This window comes from Drosophila willistoni, chromosome 3R, assembly GCF_018902025.1.
Source record: "Drosophila willistoni isolate 14030-0811.24 chromosome 3R, UCI_dwil_1.1, whole genome shotgun sequence".
NCBI classification, from domain to species: Eukaryota; Metazoa; Arthropoda; class Insecta; order Diptera; family Drosophilidae; genus Drosophila; species Drosophila willistoni.
Genome location: NC_061086.1, coordinates 28,219,577 through 28,240,955, shown reverse-complemented (window position 1 = coordinate 28,240,955; position 21,379 = coordinate 28,219,577). Strand labels below are relative to the sequence as shown.

Here is a 21,379-nt window from a genome sequence, read left to right as displayed (position 1 = left end):
GCGTTATTAAGAACGAAAACATATTTCTGTTAATTTGAATTTATTTCGTGTTCTTTTTTTTAAATACATAATTGTTATTCTTGTTTTGAATGCATATAATTTACATTTCGTTCGTTTCGGACGACAATTCACATATCCTTTTTTGTGTAAGGAAAAAGGGAGAGTTTTGTGGCCGTGGTTATTAGCCAAATCTATATACATATATTGTATATGTAGGTATGTATGTATATAACGTATGAAAACATTTTAAAACGAAGATAATCTATTGGAATTTGTTAATTCGTGATGATGAAGAGGAAATCCTTCATGCAGCATGTCAAATTCTAACCTGACGCAGACTTTCTTTTTCTTCGGAAGAGAAGACTTTGATTGAAATCACAATTATATATACAATTATGTAGTCGAATAACTCCATGGATTATAAATATATATGCGTGTATAGAATTATATGTTATATATATAAGACTATAATAATAATTTGAGGGTTTCCTGCCTCAATTCTTCTTTCGCACGCTTTTTGCAATCGCCTTCTACTTAGTGGCTGTCTGATGACTCGATTTTTAGTTAGCTGGTGCATTTGCCAACTCCCGATAGGCATCCTGTATGGCTTGCTGCTGTTCGGGGCTAAGTGTGCTGGCACATGCCTGCATCACATCGGGATTCGATTCGATTTGCTTCACAATTGTCAGCATTCGTGTGCCCGTCGGACTCTTCGCCTCCAAAACATTTGTGCAGAATGCTTCGGCGATGATGGATACAATGCGCGGCAGATTACAGTTGTTTGCTCCCAGTATCACTGGATGATTTCCCTCAATCAGATCGCACAAATAGCCATAGATGTGAGCTGCCTCCTCTGGATCCTCGGAAATTGGAAGCCACGAGAACCACACTGCAATTAACTCATCTACATTGGTAAGGGCGGATTTGTTGTATTTGAGAATTTTGCTAAACGCCGATATGGCATTTTCTGTAGCATTGATATTCTCCACTTCGCGACTCTTGGGATCGTTGATGACTTGAACGAGGAGTGGAATGATCGTAGCACAAGCGACGGCAAATTGCTCGCCACCAAATTGTCCCAAAACGCCACAGCCGTAGGCCACTGCCTGGCGGACTTCTGGTGATTTATCCAAAACGTATTGCAATAGAGCTGGTAGGAAGTACTGCTGGTAGGGGGCGCAGGCGGGACCGCAAAATTCTTCATGAAAGGAAAAAAAATGAATTCAATTTAAAATAAAATCCAAATATTGTGAGCAACGTCTTCAACTTACCAATCAGATCATCAAAGGCACAGACACCCCACTGGCGATCAGCAGTCGGACGCGACGGATCCAAGAGTTTGACGAAATGTGGCGCGATCTGGTCGAAGGCTGGCAGAAATTGTGCCTTATTGGTCATAAAGAGAGCATGGGTAATGTCTACAATTTTCGATAATATGTAAACATCGGTGTCATCCTGCTCGGCCAATTCCTCCTCGACGCCATCATCGTAATCCTCTTCCTGTCTTGCAGCATACCGCTTATCAGCTTTTTCAAAGTGCTCCAGAAGATACTTGTTGATAATTTCCAGGACCTGCTTCATCGAATCCTCGTTTAAGCAGTTGGGACCCAATGTCTCAATGCACTTGGCCAATGAGTTCAACAGTTCGGATTGAACCTCTGCTTCTGGTTCGGTATTGATGACTTTCAACAGCTCCGGGCAAATGTAGAGCCACATGCCCTCAAGATATTGTGGGCCCTTAAACTTCGCGCAGTCCAAAAGATAGGGAAGTGATTCCGCCGCCGCTGTACGCACACCATCATGGAAATAGAACTTAAGCATGGGCACCATTTGACGGACAACCTCCTCAGAGTATTCAGCAAAGCCCTCCTTTAGCTCGCGGGCATAGCAAACCAACATTTCACAGGCAGACGCCTTGTCATCCATGCCGGCGGTACGAATGGCGAAATTCTGCTGTTCACCGAGGTTAATGAACGACCAATCAACATCACCTTCGATATCCTCGACTTCCTCGTTGTCGAGCATGGCGACCTCAGGCTTCATGCTGGCCGTTCGCATCACTGGACCCATGACCAAGGGCAAATATTGTTCGAATTGTTTGCCCAAAATCTTGCACATTCGTGCCCAGGCGGTGATTAGATAGGAGGTCTGGGGATCATCATCGGGCAAGTCTCCTTCCGTATGGGTCTTTAGAAGCATGTCCATAATTTCACCGGCATCGCCAATGAACTTCTCCTGACCAACGGCTAGGCCAATAAGACTCACACACTCGATGGTTTTGCCGCGCAACATGCGGAATTCCTCGGAATTGGCATTCTGTATGATAAATTTCAAGCAAGGCATCAGACGATCATAGTAGGCCACGAATTCTGCCTCACAAGTATCAGCCACTGAGGCAATTGTGGTCACCACTTGCTCCAGTACCAGCTTATTACCCTTCTCCACCAACTCCTTGAATTTAGAATTCAAAATGTTTTCCAGTTTTGTCATAATCGCATCCAAATAACGTGTCAATATATTCTTAGGACAATCCTCACTGAAATTGACCAAAGCGGCTCCGGCATGGGCCTGCACTCTCGGATTGTTCACATCATCAAGGAGACTAAGTAGACCAGGAATGACCTGATCATGGAATTTCTTCTCGAAGGTTGGAGCAAAATCGGTGGACATTTGTCCGATGGCATTGCAGGCAGCATAACGTACTCGAGGATGGGGATCACGCAGATAAACTAAGACTCCACTCATGACCTGATCTAGCATGGCTTCCATTTGCTTGTGGCAACCCTCACCGATAGCTGAAATGGCCATTAGAGCAGCAAACCGATGCTTCCAGTCGGCATGTCCCAACATTGCAGGCAAAGCATTCATTACATGGGGCAAAACTGTTTTGCCGCCCAAACCGCAAGCCAAACGATCCAATGAAGATTCGGCAATAACATTATTATCGGTATGGTCATCATCGACGACATCAGCAGTGGACCAGTCTTCATCTTCATCCAAATCAGTCATCATTTGCAGCACCAAAGGAATCAGAGCCAAAACGTATTTCTCAGCCCGTTTCCGTACCATAGCCGGGGCATTCTCGGCCAGCGAGACCATCACCTCCAATACCAAATGTCTCCAACTGTCTTCAAAATCTTGCGATGAAAATACCTTCATGCAAATCTCAAAGATCAACTCCAATTGGGGACGCAAAAACTTCGGGCAATTCTCAGTCATATCAATCAGTAACTTAAGGAGAGTCTGATCATCCTGGGCCTCAATTGTTTCGCCCGTAATGACAATCATTCGTGGCAGCATGTCACCGAAGTGTTTATAAAGTGCCGACTCCTTTTCCTTATCATGGTGCAAGATGAAAGCACCCACTGCCCTAACTGCCTGAACGCGTACTTCTGCATCGGATGACGGATCCATGCTCTTGGCCAGCATCTGCTTAATCAGATCCATATACTGTGCTTCCTGATTACCAAATATCGATGGTACACTAGAAAAAATTCTCAGGGCAGATTCCTGCAGTTGCGGTGTCGGTGAATTGGCGCATTGGAAAAGGAACTGCAAAACATCGGGCCATTGATTCGTGCCATCCTCGTCAATCAGATTACGTGCTGCCTCTGCTATAACCTCACAGATCTTACGACGCAATTGAGGGCTAACATCCAACTGGACGGCCAATAGAATCTGCTGCAGCAACTGATTCTGGGATTCAGTTGGAATCTGTAAAGTGATCAGAAAATAACCAAAATGTCAACATGTGAATTTCATTATGATCATAAGGCAAAATTAAAAAGTTATTGATCATAATGGGTTGGCATGTGCTTTGTTTTCTTTGTTTTTCATAAAATTACTATGAAATGATGGCAATCGATATTGCAGTTGTATTTTTGTATTTTGCACTTGAACGAAAATGAAACTCAAAATCCAAACACCTTTCATTCCTTACCTCTTTGTAGAACTCCAGGAAATCGGTGGTGAAGAGGCGACGTAGCAATACTGCAGCCATTTGGCGTGCCTCCTCCGATTGCTGGCCATTGTGAATGTTGCCCAGGAGATGTGTTACCTTCACTTGACGTGGCAGATTGTTGAAGGCTTCCTACAAAACAAAGTAAATTGAAATATGTATATGTATGTGTATATGTAGTAACAAATCAAAATCAAATATGAAAGAAAGTTCTTCGAATCTCTCCCTCCCTCTTTCTCTCTATTTATATGCCTATTCATTTGTCTGTTGTTTCCATGTGGGCGGGTGGAGCCAAGGTCAATCGACATTTGCCGTTACCGTTGCCATGTGTTCCCCAAATGGAGGGGGCTATGGGAGGTGTTCAAGTCTTATCAAACATGCGAATTATTAAGCATATTGCATTTCCCCAGACAATGCGTCATTCCTGATTTTTAACGCACCTGTCTTATGTTTCCGTTCAAGACGAATAAAGAATCACAATTGAAAAGGAAAATAAAATAATAAAAAATTTGAATTTGTTTTAAGCGCTTTTCGCTCACACAAACACATTCAAAGGCATACGCAAACATACACTCACACACACACACAAACACACGCCCGCAACATGCGAATACTGTGGCCAAAGAGGAAAGCAAAAACACGTTTTTTTCCTCCGTGCGGTTGCTGCTGCTGATGATTCAGTATTCTAAATTACATTGCAATGATAATTTTTGATTTTGGTCTATTATATATAGCTGAGAAATGAAAATAGCATGCAAATATACTAAACAAAATACACAAATATGCATATTGCGCATTAAAATTGAACATTTTTCGCCGTCTTCTTGATCCCCCCGCCCCTGGACAAATCACATTCATTTTTCCGTACTTACCTCAGCCTGCTGCCGAACATCATTGTCCGTGGAAAGGAGGGAAACCAACAACTGTTGAAATTGTGCCTGATCTGCAGCCATTTTGTTTCGCCTATTAATTTGTAATTAAATTAAAATTAATTGCAAATCTGCACACACACAAGCAAGCACTTTGTCCACACAATCTTCACGCGACGAAGGCCGCCTTAAAAAAGAGCAGAACAATAGAAAACGCTGGGCAACGCCGGGTTGCCAGTTGGTTGCAAATTTTGGCCTATATCAAATTATTTTTCGTTCACGAAGTCCTTTGCTAACGCTCTTGAGTTTCACAGAAGCTTTATGTTGTACTTTACTTCCTGGCTGATTGAACAATGCCTAGTTTAAGTTTAAAACGTCAAATTGTGTTTTTTTGTTATTTTCGTTTGTCAACTCTGTGGCGCGCTTGTCGATTGTTTTGGCGCGGACCCTAAGCCGTGGGTTGCCAGGTTATTCAATGTGTGGCGCTTGAATTAAAAAGAGCAATAAATTTCGATTACACAGTTTTTTACTTTATTTAAATTAAAATAAAAAATTTAAAACTTGCGACAACAAACCATAAGATGCGAGCGCCGTAACACAAGTTCTATGAGATAATTAACATTTCACTTGACTTCTAATAAATAAATAAATTAACATAAAAAATTGATAACAAATTTATAATGGTTTCTGTTTTCCCGAGCAATTTATCTCAATTGCTGGGTACAGTAACAAAATATGCGTTTTCTTAAGTTCTCACTCTAGCCAAATGTTTCCAATTGCTCCAGAAACGTAAGGTAAAGTGATACCACATTTCAACCATGCTTAAAATAGAGAAACCCATGAACAAGCCAAAGATGCCACCACAATTGGCCAAGAAATCCGTGATTCCATAAAGCTCCGATCGCTTTGAAGTAATGAATTGACTCTGCTTGAAGTAAATTGACAGACGAGACATTTGTGATCCCGGATACTCTTGCATAAACTCTGTATCTCCTTCAGCCAATAGCATTTCATCCAAATCGAAATTTGCTTGAGATATCTCGGTGTTGTAGGCAAGAGATGTGCACGCAGGCATACAGTTGCAGGCGGTTTCTACACCTATCTGATCTCCATCAGAGGCCATATTGAGAGCACGCACACGCTGAAATTCGCGTACCAAAAGCTCTCGTTCGGCTCGATCGTAGCAATAAATCTTATCTTCGCCACAAACAGGCATATTCATATCCCGGGGCATTGAGAATTTTACACAGCCGCATCTGGTCAGTGTAAAGTTCACCAAACATTCCAACTGGCAGTTAGATTCAGTGTAAACCTTAAAGAAGCGCAAAGAACGCTCATGACTGAGAAAGCATTGACGGCGCAGTGGATCGTATTCCGCAATGCCCGACGAAGTGGTTATCATGCTGGGCTTAACAGCAATTAGAACTTCCTTGCCCATGGGTATGCGTACAAATTGCTTCGACACCTGAGGCACATCATCTGGAGCATGCAGTATTACCTTAAAGCCTTGAACTGGTCCACGACACGCATAGTCTACCTCCTGCTTGAAACTTTGAAGAGCCATAAATATGCCCGATCGTGCTCCAGCACTGAGAACACGCGCTGGATACGTTTCCACATCACTGGTAGGAGGATAGCCCGTCTCTAGTGACCATGGCAAATGTTTGGCCCTGGTCGAATTCCATGCTTTAGTTTCCATTTGTTTCTCAATGTGATATTGATAGGTATCTTCTCTGTAAATGTCAGTGGGTCTAAGACCATTGAACGTATAACAGATGCCCTCTTCAGTCAAAGTTTTGGTGAAAAACTTATCGCACTCGTTGAATCGACTTAGCCATCGGCAATAGAAGAAATATCGCTCGAATGGTGGTAGCATGCGTTCCAGCACATTTAAATAATCCAAATCATCGCCAGCTATCAATGGCATGTCCTGATCAACAATCTGAGAGTTGCACACATGTAAAAGAGTGCGAAACTCCTCCAACTCACTGGGTGTAATGTTTTCAGGTTTAAAAATACGAGACTGTTGCATGTATTCATTGAATTGGTTATAAAGCGAGCGATAGGAGGTTCCATTACCTAAAGAAGCTTAAATTATGAATAATCCTTAATTTTAAAAATGGGTGATGTATTAGTTACCCTTTGGTTTAAGAATTCTTTTAGTTTCCGAGCATATGGTAACTGCTGGAAATGGTATATTCCACACAGGTGTCGATTTTTCAGCAAAACTTACAATTACAGGCTGCAGAAACAAAAACACTTATTTTTATTTTATGCTTTATGAAATAACATTTGGTCAGGCTTACCGTCTCCGTCCATTTTGTGTAGGCGTTGTTTATTAGAGTGGAGCAACAGTATATGGAGGCAACAAAGACACAAAGCCAAAATACCTTCTCTCTGATGGGCCGTGGATGCTCTCCCAAATACTGAACTCCATGGATCGAAGTGTGGGAACAATAATCGTGGTACGTAATTACAAAACTCTTACAAATGGAAGAAACTCCTGCAGGTGGTCTTGAAGGCTTTGAACTGAGATCAATGCCTGCTATATTGCTGCTCTCCAAATCGGATTCGGGTCGAGCTATGCTAGCATCCAACTCGCAGCCTTTTTCACGGAGAAACATAGCTCGATCTCGATGGCAAAAATATTATAACAAAAATGAAAGCAGGCAGCCACTTGAAAATTTGGGAGTGGGATTATATTGTAAAGACGGGCAGAGGCAAAGAAAATCAATAAGCCTGAACTTGAACTCTCTGCCTTCTTGCCGACTTGGAATGCACAATAGGGACACGAGTTGTCCAGGTGAAGCCACACACTTTTTATATTTTAGAAAAATATTTACAAATTTTCTGCCGCAATTTTTGCATTTTTACCGTTAGGTGATGGCGTTGCCATATATGCTAAATTCTATTAACTCGTTCAGTGTGCGAAAGTGTGTTAACCGTTTAGTCTGGCAACTCTGCCAAAACGCTAGCGTTTACTCACGCGATTTAAACCGCGTGAGTAAACCGCTCGAACATTTGAGTAAACGCGCGAACAATGTTCGAGTTCGTGAGTAATGTTGTGTTTACGTTCGAAGCTCGCGAGTAAAGTTGTTTTTTTTTCTTGCCGCCGTTTAAAAATTTGTTATTATATTGAATTGGACCTGTGAAATAATTATAAACAAAAACAATGGTTACTCGAATGTGTGCCTACAAGGATTGTGATAATTATTACAATATCCATGACAAGACCAGGCGTAATGTCACTCTATTTGCATTTCCCAAACAACCGGATCGCGCCAAGCTTTGGCGGGAACTGGCTGCAGTGCATCCAAAAAGCAGCGAACAACTGTTTATGTGTTCAAAGCATTTCGATCCCAAATATATAGCTAAATCCAATACTCGCTCCAAACTAGTTGGCGAAGCTGTGCCCTATGCCTATAAGTCAAACACTTCCGTACAAACAACTAGAAATTATGAGGAGGAATCTTTTAAAGAAATTGAAGTAGAAACCACGACATCCCCATCACAGGAGAGTTATTATATTAATATGGCTGGCAGCGATGAAGATGAGATCAATATTAATACCGTGGAATCATCTACAACAAATGTAAATTTTGAATCTGCAGAATATGAATTAGTTGAACCGGAGTCTCTGTATGATAATGAAAGTAAGTGGCCAAGCAAAGTTCTATTAAAGAAATTCTCTTTATAATAGCCTGTTGTTTTACAGTTAAGGTCAGCCTAGTGTCACCTTCAAGGAAACGACTGCGGACTAACTCGCAATCAGAGCCAGCGGCTGTAATTCAAGTTCCATTACTACCTTCCCCCGCTACAGAGGCTAGGACATCTAATACCCCAGCTCAAAATGCACAAACTGTCGAAGATTCGACGCTGGTTGATGTCAATGAAGTCTCCACGTTTAATTTCAAAGGTGAACAATACGTACAAATGTCCCTAGAGTACTATCTAAGGGAAAAGCGGGAAATGCACCGACTTTTGACTTCGTACAAGAAAGCTTTAAAAAATATTAAGACACAATTCACTGGATTAGATGTATGACCAAGAGAATATAAGCCTAAAGTAAGATACCAATGGGTCCAGTATTAATTAATAATTAAAATTCTACAAATACTATTGTAGTTTTTGATATATTTTTTCGACTTTCCCTTGCTTTATTAAAATACTTTTTAATTGAATATTTCGATGGACTGTATACAGATTATATCGTTATTCACTTTGATCGCATATTTCCACATCACTGTCAACATCGGGAATATCGCTAAGCTCCCCATGGCCATCCGAATCGTCCTCTTCTGCATTTCCTCCTTGTAACAGACGCTTCCTTTGCAAAAGAGCTGACCATTTAATGTGCGTTTCACATATCGGACATTCGCCATCAATGGGTATATAATGGCCCGGTTGATTACCCAATAAATAGTTAGCGAGACAGAGAATATGGCAAGTTAAACTGCATGAAGGATTTGTGCATCCTAAGCGGGAACGCTCTGGCTGCCTAATCTCTTGCATGCAAAGATGACACTCAGAGTTCCAAATAACAGTTGCACTGCCTTCCGGATTTAGGATATCATTTCTTTTGCGTTGCGATGCTGTAATGGAGACTTTTCCGCTTACAATTTCCATTTGGTGGGGCAGAGGCCACTCTTCAAATTTCCTCTCAAAGTCTGTTTCTAGCCAGCGTATGGTTAAGACCAGACGATTCCAGGGACCAACGCCCAGCATGCGATTCAATATGCGAAAATTATAATCAAAATGACTCTCCTTAGGCTTCTTACGCTTCAATTCGGGAAAACACTTCAATCGAGTTGATAGCGTGGGCTGCTGCCATGCCCACTCGAATTGCAGGGCAGATATATTATTGGGAAAGCCATGGACAATCATGACCATTTGCCAAGGACCCTTGGAGCTGGTCTTTTTGGCGCCACCAAATTCTCGACCACGATTATGTTGCTTAATCCTACGCTTGGGATTAACCGTGAAGCCCACATAGCATTTGCCGTGGTAGCGGGAATCCAAGCTTTGGCTGCACAGCAAGTATACGCCATAGAAGTGACCCTTGTGAGCAATATCATCCTCACCATTAGCTTCCTTGTCTGTGGAGCAAAATATTGGAGTTATTAAAAAAACAAAACCGAAATGTAACTAGGCTAAATGTTTGGATCAAGGTAGTAACCAAAATCAGCCAACCCAAAAGGAAGCGACTTAATTTCGGATAGAAACATTTCTCTTAAACTAATTTATTACAAAATCATTAATCGGCTATATATCTAATTCATTTCTAGTTTTATGTTGGCCGAAGCCAGGCCGTTGTGTTGCTGGTGCTGTTGTTGTTGCTGAGGATTTGTCATAACCTGAGTGTCTCTGGGCATGCCAGCTGCAACTATAAGGCCAATATCAGCATTGGCATTGCCCATTGAGTTATCGTTGCCGTTGGCAGTTCCCATCATCATGGAACCGCTATCGCCAGCTAAGGCTGCTTCCATGCCTCCACTGCCATTGCTCTGTTGTTGTTGTTGCTGCTGCTGTTGTTGTTGTTGTTGTTGCTGGGCAGCAGCAGCACTCTCGATTAGTTTCATTCGTTTCCTGGTATAATGTTGCCATTGCAATATTGCCTGATCATCAATGAACTTGCAACATTGTGAATTGACAATTTCCCGTCGAAAGTGTTCGTACTGCAGGAGATCCAAAAAGTATAGGCACATTGGGTACATCAGATACTTGGCATAATCCGGCTCTTTCCAGTATTGTAAATACTTCAGATAATTTATGAACGATTGATCCTTGAAGTATCCGCGCTGGGCAAGAACTAAAAACAACTTATTCAAGAATGCTTCATTTTTGTGCTGCATGTACTCACAGTTTAGGTAATTGGGATTGGATAAACACTGGACAAACTCTAGTTCGATTTGCCAACGTCGTTTTTGTTGCTCTTCCGACTCGATGGCCGCTGAGGAATAGATATAAATGTAATCACATTAGATCAGGTTTAAATTTAACTTGCATGATTTAATTTTGGTTTTCATTTTTTTAATTTTTATTTTGTTTGGCATACAAAGGCATGTGGAATTATGTGTGAATTTATTGTGGCTTTTACTTACTCTTACCCTTTCCGTACATTTTGGCCATTTTGCTTGGTAGCCTGGAAAGGGTTTGGGTCTTGGATTTCGTCCTGTGTCTTTGTGGCTACGTACTTAGTATGTGGATGTGGTGGTAGATGTGGCTGTGTGTGTTCAACAACAATTATAATAATCATAAGAAAGAAAAACGAAACAAATAGCACAAATTTATAATATACAAAAATATTACAACAAATGTATGAGTGGCAATCGCGGCGCCATAGGCATGATGAAGAACAGGGGCGATGTGGGTGGGGAGGCAGTGGGAGCGGCGACAAAGCTAAATTAAAACAGCAATTCTAGAAACGGCAGTCGCTCCTTTTGTGTTGGTGATTGTTGTCTTTGTTTGTGGCATTTAAGCATTGCAATTGTTTAAGGTTTATTATGTTTAAAGATTCATAATTTTTTAACTACAAACCGTATGAACTCATTTCATTTAGATGCCAGACGAATTTTCCCCAGCTTGTTCCTATTTATCGTCTTAATTCTGCGCTTGGAGAAAATGAATCACAAAAAGCAAAAGGCCACAACAGATGTGATTTTCTTGTTCACAGTTACTTTATAAAAACCGGGGAATTATTATTAATTTTAATATTTTTACATTTCTTTTAGAGCTCGCAGCAGTATTGTTATTCCAGTGTTGTTAAACACCAAAATTGCGAAATACAATTGGAAACAGTCGATACATTTGTAATCGACTGTTTTTACCCGGCAACCCGATAATTTCTAGTTTTAAATTAATCCACAGAGGCGCCACTGAAAGACGGATTTTGTGTAACGAAAATTTATTTCAAATATATTAAAAAGACATAGTAGTCAATAAAGACTAAAACAAAATTGATTGAGTTTGCGGATAAAGATGATCCTCATACTATGTTCAGTTTAGATAACTCCGTTTTGACTTTCGTGTATACATCTGTGCGGCGCTGTTTGTAGATGGGAATTTGGCGACGAACGTCCTCAACCATGTCAAAATCTGTTTGGGAATAAGCCTATACAGTTGCCCACCTTAAACAACATTCAGGCTTAAATACTTACCGATCTCCTCCACAATTAACTCGCATCCTTCTCCAGCCTCTCGCTGCACTCGTGCCCATGGGTCAACTATCATGGAATGCCCATAATCAACATACCCAGACATATTATCTCTCGCTGGTGAGCAAGTGACGACATATAGCTGATTGTCCGTGGCCCTAGCTCGCTGTAAAAGTTTCCAGTGCATTGGTCCCTGACAGATGCAAAATGCCGAGGGATAAACTATCATTGAGCAACCTAGAAAACACTGATATCAGTCGAATGTCTATCTCAATTGGATTTCAATTTAAACTTACCCATATGGCGATAAATACGAGCCAATTCCTCGAAACGCTTGTCATGGCAAATGCCAATACCGACCTTCTGCTGGTTAATCTGAACCACAGTCACTTCAGAGCCAGCCGTAAGAGCAGCTGCCTCATCGAATTGAACTCCGCCACCATTTACGGGATCAATACTAATGGTGAAGAGATGTATCTGTTCGGATTATTTAATTGCAATAATTAGGTACTATTGGCTTATATAAAAAATTCCCTAGCTTACCTTGCGATGTTTTCCAATTAGTTTTCCTGCTGGTGACCACACTGTGCACGTATTATAAAGCTTATCACCTTCACGCTCAATAATGCTGCCGCCAATGATGTAGATGCCCAGCTGCTTGGATACACGGGACAGAGCCTGGCAAGTGGGACCATTTGGCACAGTTTCCGCATATTTGGGGAAATGTTCCACTCCGTAAGGAGCATTGAAACTCTCCGCCAAAATGGCAAGTTCCAGCGTGGGATTATTAGTCTTTAACTGCGTGATCCCATCCACAGCACGGCGTACATTGAGTTCCACATCACTGGTCACTGGCAATTGGAGCAAGGCTAGCGTAAGCTCTGACAAAAGCAAATAATGAGAAATATGTTGAGAATTGAGAACAGTATTTCTTACTATTAGTCATTCTGTTAATCAGTTACAGCTTCAGTAGTCGGTTGTCAAGAGAAAACTGCATTCGGGTGAATTGCACCGCCTATTTATATACACAGCTCACAACACGATCGCATCTGTCAAAATGTAAACTGAATTCAATGACCATTCGAAAATAATGATAATAATGATTGCGATTGAAAGACCTTTATAAAAAATAATGATGATAACGATTGTGATTATAAGACCTTTGTAAATAATAATGATTGCGATCATAACACGGGCCTACAAATTGGGACTTGGACTCTTGGTGAGTTAACTGACATGAAAATGTTCTTAAAATTTGTTTAGCTAATTAAAAAGTACTAACATTTAAAGCAATTATTTAAATTAATCGTTGTTGTAGTCATTGAAGCTTTAAATATCTATCATAAACGATAATATCGAATAGTGTTTAAAGTTTAGTTAGCCAAAAATAGAAGTTAACTAAAAAGTAGTTTAGTTTTGAACTTAGAATCATGAAGAATTGTGTGTTATCGTTGAGTTTAATGGTGGTTCTATATTTGAGCCTGAAATTTAAATTTAATGTAGGTATTTAGATTAGATTTTCACATTTATCTAAGGATTATTTTCTTATACTTCTGTTAAGGATGCCGTGATTTTCAAAATGACAAATGCCAAGTGCGAAACATTCAACAAATCGTGGGTCCTGGTATATAATTGCCGCTTAAAGGCAGTTAGGCGACACGTAACTGTTTTGAATATTAATAGTACCTATTTGCATCCGGTAAATAAATTGTCAGTTCATGGTCAACTCTTCAAGAAAGCCAATGGATATAAGCCATGGCTAATCAATGTGACTTTTGATGCTTGTCGTTATTTGAGAAGGCCCAATAATCCTGCTGTTTCGATGGTTTTTAATCTATTTAAAGAGTTTACAAACATCAATCATAAATGCCCTTTTTATGTAAGTTTTCATTCAAATTTTTTGTTTAAATATTGATGTAAATTCGTTTTATATTATTTTTATATAAAAAAGGGACCACAACTTGTTGAGGGTTTCTATCTAAAGCCTGAATTGTTGCGACTTCCTTTACCAACTGGCGACTATTTATTAGAAATAACATGGATATTTATAGGCCACAATATTATACGAACGTATATTTTGAATTTGTTGAGGATTTATAAGCAGGTAAACAAAATATTATGAATTATAAAAAAATCAATTATATAGACTATACAAAGTATCCAACCATTAACAACTAAGTTACTGTACCATAAAATGTTTAAAATCATTGAAGCAGAAATTAATAAAGTTTTTTTTTTAACGTTTGTGATTAATATTTACTATGTTGCTTATCAAACTGAATATTATTCTATTTTGATTTGAATCAAAACTCAAATTAGTTGATCAAAAAGATTTGAAATTATATGATAGGGACAACGACACTTGATGTCTGAAAATATTAAAACTATGACCGTTTAAAGACTTGGCCAAACGCAAATTCAATACAATCAACAGTCATCCCTTTATAACTTTGCTTGTTATTTGAAGCGATTACATCATTTTATTGTTTCAAGTGAAATATAATATTGTTGCAGACCATTTAGCCCAATAATGGCAGTTGATCTACACAATAGAATCATTGCATTCCAACTTTTTACAATGAAGACAACTGTTTTGTATTTGACACTAGCAGTGGCAATTTATTTGAGCCTAAAACTTGAATATAATGTAAGTAATCATATGATTTATACTATTTACCTGAGGAATCTTTTTTGTTTAATTTAATTTAGAATGCTGTAATTTTCAAAATGACAAATGCCAAGTGCGAGACATTCAACAAATCGTGGGTCCTGATATATAATTGCCGCTTAAAGGCAGTTAGACGACACGTAACTGTTTTGAATATTAACAGTACATATTTACAACCTGTTAATAATTTGTGGGTTCATGCTGAAATGTTCAAGAAAGCCAATGGATATAAACCTTGGTTATTTAATGCAACGGTTGATGCCTGTCGTTTTCTACGAAAGCCCAATAATCCGATCATTTCTTTGATTTTCAATTTATTTAAAGAGTTTACAAATATCAATCACCCATGCCCTTTCTACGTAAGTTTTTTAGTGAATTTTTTTTGAATTTGTATAAATTTTAAAACTTTTATATTTTAACTAAAGGGACCACAACTTGTTGAGGGTTTCTATCTAAAGCCTGAATTGTTGCGTCTTCCATTACCAACTGGCGAGTACTTATTAGAAATAACATGGATATTTGATAATAGACCACAATATTTTACGAATGTATATTTTGAATTTGTTGAGGATTTATAGCTAGTCATAATATATATTATTTGATTTTGAAATTATTACGAATTTTCTGTGCATGTTTTCAGTTTTGAGTAAGTTTTTTCGATAGTTGCTAAAAGTCAATGAAGTAGCGCAAAAAAAATATTTGCTTTTGGATTTAACGTTTTTATAAGCTTTAACGTCGATAACGATAACGATGGTCCGATAACACCGTTAATTTGGCTCCGATAACGTCGATAACGATTGTGTGATTTTCGCAAAAATATCGAAAACATCTCTATGGCTAGGCGGTTTTTTTTTCAGCACTGTTGTTGTTTTTGTCGTAGTAGAGAATCTAGTTTTCTTTCTTAATATAATTTCGTTTTATAATATCGAAAAAATACTACAATTACAAACAAGCGTCGTCTACTAGTAAAGGACGCGTGCATATAATTAGACAGAAGCATTACAATACAATATATAAGACCAAGCGAATTGCTTAGCAAAGCAGTCTGTTTGCAAAATGGATGACTCACGCGAAGAAAGCCAATTTATTGTCGATGATGTTAGCAAGACCATTAAGGAGGCCATCGAGACAACTATAGGCGGAAACGCCTACCAACACGACAAAGTGAACAACTGGACCGGCCAGGTGGTCGAAAATTGTTTGACTGTGCTAACCAAGGAGCAGAAACCCTACAAATATATTGTGACGGCCATGATAATGCAAAAGAATGGCGCCGGATTACATACGGCCAGCTCCTGCTATTGGAATAACGATACAGACGGCAGCTGCACGGTGCGCTGGGAAAACAAAACCATGTATTGCATTGTCTCAGTCTTTGGACTGGCTGTTTAAAAAGGATATTGATGCGTCGATGAAATGAAGTTGAGGAGAATGCAGTATGAGGATAGTGAACCAATAGAGGAACTCTACGATATTTACTAATAAGGGGGAGGGATTAACAAGATTGCTGCCGTACATAGAGACACAAACATACATGGAGACATACACCCACGCCCTACAAAAGCCCACATCGAATTCCTTGGTAAAACTAAACTGTTTGTTCACCAGGAGTCAATCGTTTTATTTCCAGTTGCGTTCTAAAAGTGTATGGTGATGTACGTGCTTAAAAAAATATGTTACCGGTTTATTTTTTCGATTCTTTAACGTAAATAAAAATTATTGTAAACATAAAATGCCCTTGACAGTGGGCGTAGCCAAGATTTTATCAAGGGGGGTGGCATGGGCATGAATAAATTTAAGAGTGAAAAGTAGAAATTCCGCTATATCAAACACAAATTAAATGTTATTTAGCACACACACTAATCTTGATAGCCTTTCAAAATAGTCACGAAAACTATGTACTTTATTTCATTTCCTTTTTAAAATTGACTAAATGTAGAATAAAGATGAATTAAATATTAATTTCCAATATTTGGAGTATTTGAAAATGACCAACGTGTTTGATGTTAGTTGACGGCGGGAATACTTAATTGAAAATGTATTTATATTGTGACCTTGACCCCCAACCAACCCCAAAACAATCAAAAAGGAAGAAGTTTTGTTTAATCGATGGTCCCAGCAATAAAGGGTGTTTTATTTCTTGCGTTGAAAACGATTGGATGTACTGAGCGCAGGTACAGTGCTGGGCAAACGAAGGCTCAGCACATCCGAGCGAGACTTGGGCCGAGCGTTAACAATGTGGGCATAGGATTTGATTCGATCCTTGGTTGTGCGCAGTGTGCGTGATAAAACGTTCATGTCGACTTCATATTTCTCGCTTATCAGCAGGGCCAACACAATGAAGTGGGTAAGAGCTTTCTCAGTGCTGTAGGTTGTGCGCGTAAATGATTTGGCCACCTTTGGATCAGCAAAACGTTGAACTATATCGTTCTCGACTTTTTCCGTGATGCCGGACAGTTCAACCTTTTTCATTTGACGTGATCGCAATCCTATTAAAGTCTGCAGGGCATCCATATAAATAATAAGCTTGATGTGCAAAAAATCCTCTTTAGAGGCAATTTCTTTAGCTTGAATGCGTTTCAAGCAATCACGCAAGTATTCCGATTCGATGCTGAAAAACAAACATGGATTTAAAAATAATCGTCAAATTAAGCATTTAAACTTACGGAAGCGATTCCACCGGAGTACCATAGACGACTTTAGCCTCTTCATCTAGCCTATCGAGTAGTGGCCGCGGCACTACATCATCCACATCGTAGACCTCACTCACTTTGGTGGCAGTCTTATCAAACTTGGGTACTATAGTGGCCAAATATTCCAAGTTATTGACATTCGCATCAGGCAGTGTGTCCTCTTCTGCATTCGTTTCATTGAGCGTTGAATTTTGAACTGTCTCATCGAGATCCTGACGCACTACATCCACATTGACCATCATCTGTTCGCTGTTGTTCACATATCGTGAGGCTTTGCGGCTACCAAACTCCTTGAGAAGCTTCTTAGTAGCATGTTCTTTGCTCAGCACTGGCATCTGCTCCTTCTTTTCCAATTGTTTGTAAACATTGTTAGCTAACAGCGACTGCTGGACAGGCACAATTTGCACCTTGTTGGTGCTCTTGTTGCGCAAACAAATGTACGTGTTGTACTCTGTGCTATCCTGCAAGTCGCCCATATAGATTTGTTGGCCAGCTAAGACCAAAGCGCGTTTTCGCTGATCCCTATTGCTCTCCACAATACTAAAGTCAGCATTTCCACTGCCCAGTGATCCATTTTGAAATTTCACTGCAAACAAAGATCATGGCCGAAAATAAAGAGCAAGTCGTTTAAACGGTGGCTTAACATATGTCTTACCAATTGTGGGCAAGTACGTGTCTCGCTTATGATTGCAAACACTCTCAATTAGCGTTTTGTCGTCCATTTCCGTCAGTTTTAAATAAAATAAACAATTTAAAATCGCCCACTGCACGTGCTAAAATATTTTCATTCCATCGAACATAACACAACAGTACTCACGAACTCGAACATGTTCGGCCGAATTATTTGCAGTCTGTTAATTAACAGACCATATGGTTGCACTGTGGCGCTCCAGAAATGCCGCCTAAAATTCAAAATCTTCTGTTATATTTTAAAAAAGTTGAAATCTGTATATTTATTGAATTAAAACAAACAAAAAATTCAAAATCATCACATTGGTTGAGGTATTCATCAATCATCAGTGGTAATAAAGCAACCACGATTGATGTGCAAAAAAAGGTACGAATGTGTATTGGAGGTATTACCAAATTACTAAATACTGATAAACTAGGCATTGACAAGATTTTGCTGTGAAACTCCAACCACCGATACGGTATTTGTATTAGAAGCTGAATTTGGTTTGTTATCAGCCGTTCTCCGTGGGCTTAATAATTGCATTTCCAATTTAACTAGGGGTGCCTCAATGCATAAGTACATCACAGTTGATACCATTAAAGTAATTCCAAAATGTGACCAGAATTGTAGAACCTATTAAAAAGAAGAATTATGATGATTCAGAAGTAAGTTTCATGCCATTTTTCACTTACCGTGTCATAGTTTGAGAAATGAAGGCTCGTCTTTATGCGGGCCATATGAGCTGTTTCCACCAATAGATGCCAGATGTAAAGGCAATATGAAAGCCGAGACAAAGGTTGCCAAAATGACCAACTGAGAAACGAGTTAATTAAACCGGCCTGACCTGTCTGACATGCCCAAATTAGCCAGCACAGCGCTAAGGGCCAGGCAATGTGGCTGCAGCATATATAGAAGGCGCCGGACAGTGGAGATATATCACCCGATCCTGTCTGGGTGTACGGATAGACGGCAAAGAGCACAGTGACTATTAGAGATAAAGCTATTAGCCAGACACTAAAGGATAACCATTTGGGAAACTGCTTGCGATAGCTATTGCAATGCAGGAAATATCCAAACAGTAAGCCGATTAGCCATGGATTAGCACGCGCATGTGTGGTGTAGTATATGAGACGCATCTCTGCCGAGTCTGCTCCCAGATTTCTGAAAGGTTTAAATTGATTCTGTGCCTTGTGGTGCATTGTTAAATTTTTAGTGATACTTACCCATTGCGTTGGAAAACTTGAAGGTTATTAAGCATGACAATACTAAAGACACAACCAAATAGTAGCAAAATTATGACAACAATGACAGCAGCAGCTTTTCTGCCCCACTTGTAAAGAGCAATTAGTAGAATTGGCGAAAGGATATACAGTTGCATATCCACAGCAAGGTACCAAGAATGTCCGAGGCACTGTTAATAAGTTAATAAGTACAAGGATTATAGGATCTTCAGATCTTCAGCGAGGCTTGAGAGTCATTTACCATCTTTCCAGCTGCTGCATAATTTTGAACATATAGTAAAGTGGCCCACCAGGTTTCCCTGCACAGTTGAGAAGACCCCGTAAACATCTTCCAAAAAGGACCATCGTCCAGACGTGGAAAAAGTGTCATGAAGAAAAGCACAGCCAAGGCCAGGACAGGAGTAAGACGTACAAAGCGATGCAGATACATAACAGGGACATTAAGACGACCCGAATTACTAAAAGAGATTAGGTTTATCATCGAAATTTAAAAAGTAGGGATTAGTCATATGACTTACCGCTCTAGTTCCCGCAAAGTGCTCATTACTAACAGTAAACCACTGAGTAGAAAGAACGTGTCCACCGAGATGGAACCACTCTGCAGTATCATGGAGTAAGGTGTTTGGGCCCAGGCTACAATGTCATAGGCATTCACATTCGGAGCCAACAGCAGAAACATATATCCATGGCCGTAGATGATCCATATAATTGTAAGGCATCGAATGCCATGCAAACAAGGTATCATATGAGCGGCAGTTGTCGACTTAGTCTTTACCAATTGAGGAACATTTTGACGTAGGGAAAAGGAAAGGAGTAGCTTGCTAGAAACTATAAATGGTATATTGATATATCAAGTTGGCCTCACATTACACAGAGGATTAAGTTAACTTCTACCTTCTCTATAATCCAATATGGTGGCCAAAAGAACCACTAGGGCTAAGAGGACAAATACACAGCTGTAAATTACAAATTAAATCCTTTAATCTGTCAGTGGTTATGTCCATGTACTTACATTGCAAACCAGTCTAGTCCGGACAATGGTTGCCGATCAGCCACTGCGCAATTATACTCTTCCACTAGAGTTCCATTCGTTGGGGAGGTCTCGCCAAAAATATCTCTCAGATAGTTGCTAAGCCAATAATTAAGTTGGTTCGCACTGCATGCTGATGGAATGCAGGTGCCTATATTTAATGCCAAACTATCCATCGAGTCTGGAATCAAGTTGTCAAATTTTATATTGGCCAGACAATATTTGCTGCTGTTGTCCTTGAAACTCAGACAGGACTCGTAGTTTCCCATATCCGAGAAGTGGCCGTAGAGCAGGCCTTGTGGATATTTACCCCAGGCATCTAGAACTAATACCAAAAAGGATAATCTTAAGCCATAATCAATCTCTCAACTTACCTTTAAGAGCCGATAAAGTTTTATTGTTAGCCTCTTGAAGGAGTTTGTGGACTTCTGACACACATGAGATTTCCAAATTCGTCCTTTCTACCTGACTGTCATTGAGTGCTTGTTGCAGCACTTGATATCCTAAATTACTATGCTGCAACCAGATAAGTAAATCCTCCGAGGAATAGGCCTTGACCGACCCGAAATTGGCTGACAGCAGTAGCAACAATAATGGTACACAACTTGATATTAGTAATGCCATAACCAAATGTGCCCTTTGGTCGACTTGACGTTGATATTTATAGCCGTATGTCTCTCTCAATTTCTTGCTCGGCCTGTACGAATTAATAGCCCAGCAATACCCGAAATCACTTTCTTTTCAACTTGAGCCGAATTGAGGCTACTAAACTTGGTCTGGCTGTTGGCACTGGGTTCGAGTTGTGATTAAGGGTGCCGATAAGGCACATTACTTATTAATGAATGGTAAGAAATATGGAGTAGTAATGAGCAAATAATCAATAGACTCTGAGAAATGAGAACACTTAGTACATGTTCTACGATTCACTGTAATTTTCTTCCTTTTCACTTTCTATTATGCGGCTATATTTATAATATTTGTTATGCAATTGGTAGCCGTCGAATTGAGAGATTAGTTCTCTAAGAGAAACAGTCGACAACTGACTAAATGATGATTTTAGTGCGCGTTAAATATTAATTCAGCTAAAATTATC

The 21,379-nt window shown here is 39.7% G+C and overlaps 11 protein-coding genes across 13 annotated transcripts; 4 read left to right on the top strand and 7 right to left on the bottom strand.

Moving 5' to 3' along the window:
- Window positions 1–23: 23 nt before the first annotated feature.
- On the bottom strand, window positions 24–5,033 carry LOC6647628 (importin-5). Its single transcript, XM_002069526.4, has 4 exons — window positions 4,831–5,033; window positions 3,941–4,090; window positions 1,272–3,714; window positions 24–1,198 (listed from the first exon to the last, which is right to left on the bottom strand). Exons 1-4 carry the CDS (start codon window positions 4,909–4,911, stop codon window positions 561–563), a joined length of 3,312 nt encoding a protein of 1,103 aa, XP_002069562.1. The 5' UTR covers window positions 4,912–5,033; the 3' UTR covers window positions 24–560.
- Window positions 5,034–5,490: 457 nt separating this feature from the next.
- LOC6647629 (pickpocket protein 28) lies at window positions 5,491–7,686 on the bottom strand. The gene is made up of 3 exons (XM_002069527.3): window positions 7,134–7,686; window positions 6,967–7,069; window positions 5,491–6,906 (listed from the first exon to the last, which is right to left on the bottom strand). Exons 1-3 carry the CDS (start codon window positions 7,449–7,451, stop codon window positions 5,573–5,575), a joined length of 1,755 nt encoding a protein of 584 aa, XP_002069563.1. The 5' UTR covers window positions 7,452–7,686; the 3' UTR covers window positions 5,491–5,572.
- Window positions 7,687–7,960: 274 nt separating this feature from the next.
- LOC6647630 lies at window positions 7,961–8,963 on the top strand. Its single transcript, XM_002069528.3, has 2 exons — window positions 7,961–8,480; window positions 8,543–8,963. Exons 1-2 carry the CDS (start codon window positions 8,000–8,002, stop codon window positions 8,869–8,871), a joined length of 810 nt encoding a protein of 269 aa, XP_002069564.1. The 5' UTR covers window positions 7,961–7,999; the 3' UTR covers window positions 8,872–8,963.
- A 16-nt stretch (window positions 8,964–8,979) lies between these two features.
- Window positions 8,980–11,418, bottom strand: LOC6647631 (structure-specific endonuclease subunit SLX1 homolog). The gene is made up of 2 exons (XM_023178509.2): window positions 11,365–11,418; window positions 8,980–9,923 (listed from the first exon to the last, which is right to left on the bottom strand). Exons 1-2 carry the CDS (start codon window positions 11,375–11,377, stop codon window positions 9,040–9,042), a joined length of 897 nt encoding a protein of 298 aa, XP_023034277.2. The 5' UTR covers window positions 11,378–11,418; the 3' UTR covers window positions 8,980–9,039.
- Window positions 10,037–11,432, bottom strand: LOC6647566 (mediator of RNA polymerase II transcription subunit 31). 3 transcript variants are annotated; one of them, XM_002069530.4, is made up of 4 exons: window positions 11,365–11,432; window positions 10,929–11,050; window positions 10,688–10,777; window positions 10,037–10,636 (listed from the first exon to the last, which is right to left on the bottom strand). In XM_002069530.4, the coding sequence occupies exons 2-4, from the start codon at window positions 10,954–10,956 to the stop codon at window positions 10,098–10,100; spliced, it is 657 nt and encodes a 218-aa protein (XP_002069566.1). In that variant the 5' UTR covers window positions 10,957–11,050; window positions 11,365–11,432; the 3' UTR covers window positions 10,037–10,097. The 3 variants fall into 3 exon arrangements, with proteins under 3 accessions (XP_002069566.1, XP_023034275.1, XP_023034276.1); XM_023178507.2 differs by having other exon boundaries at window positions 10,935–11,050; XM_023178508.2 differs by lacking the exon at window positions 10,929–11,050 and having other exon boundaries at window positions 11,365–11,426.
- A 282-nt stretch (window positions 11,433–11,714) lies between these two features.
- On the bottom strand, window positions 11,715–12,992 carry LOC6647567 (omega-amidase NIT2). Its single transcript, XM_002069531.4, has 5 exons — window positions 12,918–12,992; window positions 12,525–12,862; window positions 12,278–12,458; window positions 11,985–12,218; window positions 11,715–11,922 (listed from the first exon to the last, which is right to left on the bottom strand). The coding sequence occupies exons 1-5, from the start codon at window positions 12,925–12,927 to the stop codon at window positions 11,813–11,815; spliced, it is 873 nt and encodes a 290-aa protein (XP_002069567.1). The 5' UTR covers window positions 12,928–12,992; the 3' UTR covers window positions 11,715–11,812.
- Window positions 12,993–13,020: 28 nt separating this feature from the next.
- LOC124459685 lies at window positions 13,021–14,159 on the top strand. Its single transcript, XM_047009175.1, has 3 exons — window positions 13,021–13,203; window positions 13,543–13,860; window positions 13,933–14,159. The coding sequence occupies exons 1-3, from the start codon at window positions 13,156–13,158 to the stop codon at window positions 14,101–14,103; spliced, it is 537 nt and encodes a 178-aa protein (XP_046865131.1). The 5' UTR covers window positions 13,021–13,155; the 3' UTR covers window positions 14,104–14,159.
- A 367-nt stretch (window positions 14,160–14,526) lies between these two features.
- Window positions 14,527–15,227, top strand: LOC111519222. The gene is made up of 3 exons (XM_047009415.1): window positions 14,527–14,628; window positions 14,691–15,008; window positions 15,075–15,227. Exons 1-3 carry the CDS (start codon window positions 14,560–14,562, stop codon window positions 15,225–15,227), a joined length of 540 nt encoding a protein of 179 aa, XP_046865371.1. The 5' UTR covers window positions 14,527–14,559.
- Window positions 15,228–15,510: 283 nt separating this feature from the next.
- LOC6647570 (dynein light chain Tctex-type) lies at window positions 15,511–16,637 on the top strand. Its single transcript, XM_002069534.3, has one exon. It carries the CDS (start codon window positions 15,706–15,708, stop codon window positions 16,039–16,041), a length of 336 nt encoding a protein of 111 aa, XP_002069570.1. The 5' UTR covers window positions 15,511–15,705; the 3' UTR covers window positions 16,042–16,637.
- A 108-nt stretch (window positions 16,638–16,745) lies between these two features.
- On the bottom strand, window positions 16,746–18,128 carry LOC6647571. The gene is made up of 3 exons (XM_002069535.3): window positions 17,998–18,128; window positions 17,316–17,928; window positions 16,746–17,260 (listed from the first exon to the last, which is right to left on the bottom strand). Exons 1-3 carry the CDS (start codon window positions 18,062–18,064, stop codon window positions 16,783–16,785), a joined length of 1,158 nt encoding a protein of 385 aa, XP_002069571.1. The 5' UTR covers window positions 18,065–18,128; the 3' UTR covers window positions 16,746–16,782.
- Window positions 18,129–18,335: 207 nt separating this feature from the next.
- On the bottom strand, window positions 18,336–21,154 carry LOC6647572 (nose resistant to fluoxetine protein 6). Its single transcript, XM_002069536.4, has 8 exons — window positions 20,661–21,154; window positions 20,269–20,611; window positions 20,151–20,212; window positions 19,775–20,084; window positions 19,498–19,714; window positions 19,239–19,426; window positions 18,708–19,176; window positions 18,336–18,648 (listed from the first exon to the last, which is right to left on the bottom strand). Exons 1-8 carry the CDS (start codon window positions 20,908–20,910, stop codon window positions 18,448–18,450), a joined length of 2,040 nt encoding a protein of 679 aa, XP_002069572.2. The 5' UTR covers window positions 20,911–21,154; the 3' UTR covers window positions 18,336–18,447.
- Window positions 21,155–21,379: the final 225 nt, after the last annotated feature.

Excerpts from the sequence above, each read along its gene's own strand:
- LOC6647628 (XM_002069526.4), bottom strand. The coding sequence starts at position 4,911 with ATGGCTGCAGATCAGGCACAATTTCAACAGTTGTTGGTTTCCCTCCTT. Across the intron at positions 4,091-4,830 it reads ATGTTCGGCAGCAGGCTGAG|GAAGCCTTCAACAATCTGCC; the intron begins GTAAGTACGGAA and ends TTTGTTTTGTAG. Across the intron at positions 1,199-1,271 it reads TGCCTTTGATGATCTGATTG|AATTTTGCGGTCCCGCCTGC; the intron begins GTAAGTTGAAGA and ends CCTTTCATGAAG.
- LOC6647629 (XM_002069527.3), bottom strand. The coding sequence starts at position 7,451 with ATGTTTCTCCGTGAAAAAGGCTGCGAGTTGGATGCTAGCATAGCTCGA. Across the intron at positions 7,070-7,133 it reads ACACAAAATGGACGGAGACG|CCTGTAATTGTAAGTTTTGC; the intron begins GTAAGCCTGACC and ends TTGTTTCTGCAG. Across the intron at positions 6,907-6,966 it reads AAGAATTCTTAAACCAAAGG|GTAATGGAACCTCCTATCGC; the intron begins GTAACTAATACA and ends AAGCTTCTTTAG.
- LOC6647630 (XM_002069528.3), top strand. The coding sequence starts at position 8,000 with ATGGTTACTCGAATGTGTGCCTACAAGGATTGTGATAATTATTACAAT. Across the intron at positions 8,481-8,542 it reads GTCTCTGTATGATAATGAAA|TTAAGGTCAGCCTAGTGTCA; the intron begins GTAAGTGGCCAA and ends GTTGTTTTACAG.
- LOC6647566 (XM_002069530.4), bottom strand. The coding sequence starts at position 10,956 with ATGGCCAAAATGTACGGAAAGGGTAAGA. Across the intron at positions 10,778-10,928 it reads AATGTACGGAAAGGGTAAGA|CGGCCATCGAGTCGGAAGAG; the intron begins GTAAGTAAAAGC and ends TCTATTCCTCAG. Across the intron at positions 10,637-10,687 it reads CAATCCCAATTACCTAAACT|TTCTTGCCCAGCGCGGATAC; the intron begins GTGAGTACATGC and ends AGTTGTTTTTAG.
- LOC6647567 (XM_002069531.4), bottom strand. Across the intron at positions 12,459-12,524 it reads TAATTGGAAAACATCGCAAG|ATACATCTCTTCACCATTAG; the intron begins GTAAGCTAGGGA and ends TAATCCGAACAG. Across the intron at positions 11,923-11,984 it reads GTTAATTGTGGAGGAGATCG|ATTTTGACATGGTTGAGGAC; the intron begins GTAAGTATTTAA and ends ATTCCCAAACAG.
- LOC124459685 (XM_047009175.1), top strand. The coding sequence starts at position 13,156 with ATGATTGCGATCATAACACGGGCCTACAAATTGGGACTTGGACTCTTG. Across the intron at positions 13,204-13,542 it reads AATTGGGACTTGGACTCTTG|GATGCCGTGATTTTCAAAAT; the intron begins GTGAGTTAACTG and ends ACTTCTGTTAAG. Across the intron at positions 13,861-13,932 it reads ATCATAAATGCCCTTTTTAT|GGACCACAACTTGTTGAGGG; the intron begins GTAAGTTTTCAT and ends TATATAAAAAAG.
- LOC111519222 (XM_047009415.1), top strand. The coding sequence starts at position 14,560 with ATGAAGACAACTGTTTTGTATTTGACACTAGCAGTGGCAATTTATTTG. Across the intron at positions 14,629-14,690 it reads GCCTAAAACTTGAATATAAT|AATGCTGTAATTTTCAAAAT; the intron begins GTAAGTAATCAT and ends AATTTAATTTAG. Across the intron at positions 15,009-15,074 it reads ATCACCCATGCCCTTTCTAC|GGACCACAACTTGTTGAGGG; the intron begins GTAAGTTTTTTA and ends TTTTAACTAAAG.
- LOC6647570 (XM_002069534.3), top strand. The coding sequence starts at position 15,706 with ATGGATGACTCACGCGAAGAAAGCCAATTTATTGTCGATGATGTTAGC.
- LOC6647571 (XM_002069535.3), bottom strand. The coding sequence starts at position 18,064 with ATGGACGACAAAACGCTAATTGAGAGTGTTTGCAATCATAAGCGAGAC. Across the intron at positions 17,929-17,997 it reads CACGTACTTGCCCACAATTG|TGAAATTTCAAAATGGATCA; the intron begins GTAAGACATATG and ends CTTTGTTTGCAG. Across the intron at positions 17,261-17,315 it reads ACTCCGGTGGAATCGCTTCC|CATCGAATCGGAATACTTGC; the intron begins GTAAGTTTAAAT and ends TTTGTTTTTCAG.
- LOC6647572 (XM_002069536.4), bottom strand. The coding sequence starts at position 20,910 with ATGGCATTACTAATATCAAGTTGTGTACCATTATTGTTGCTACTGCTG. Across the intron at positions 19,427-19,497 it reads ATGCAGCAGCTGGAAAGATG|TGCCTCGGACATTCTTGGTA; the intron begins GTAAATGACTCT and ends ACTTATTAACAG. Across the intron at positions 18,649-18,707 it reads ATTTCTCAAACTATGACACG|GTTCTACAATTCTGGTCACA; the intron begins GTAAGTGAAAAA and ends TCTTTTTAATAG.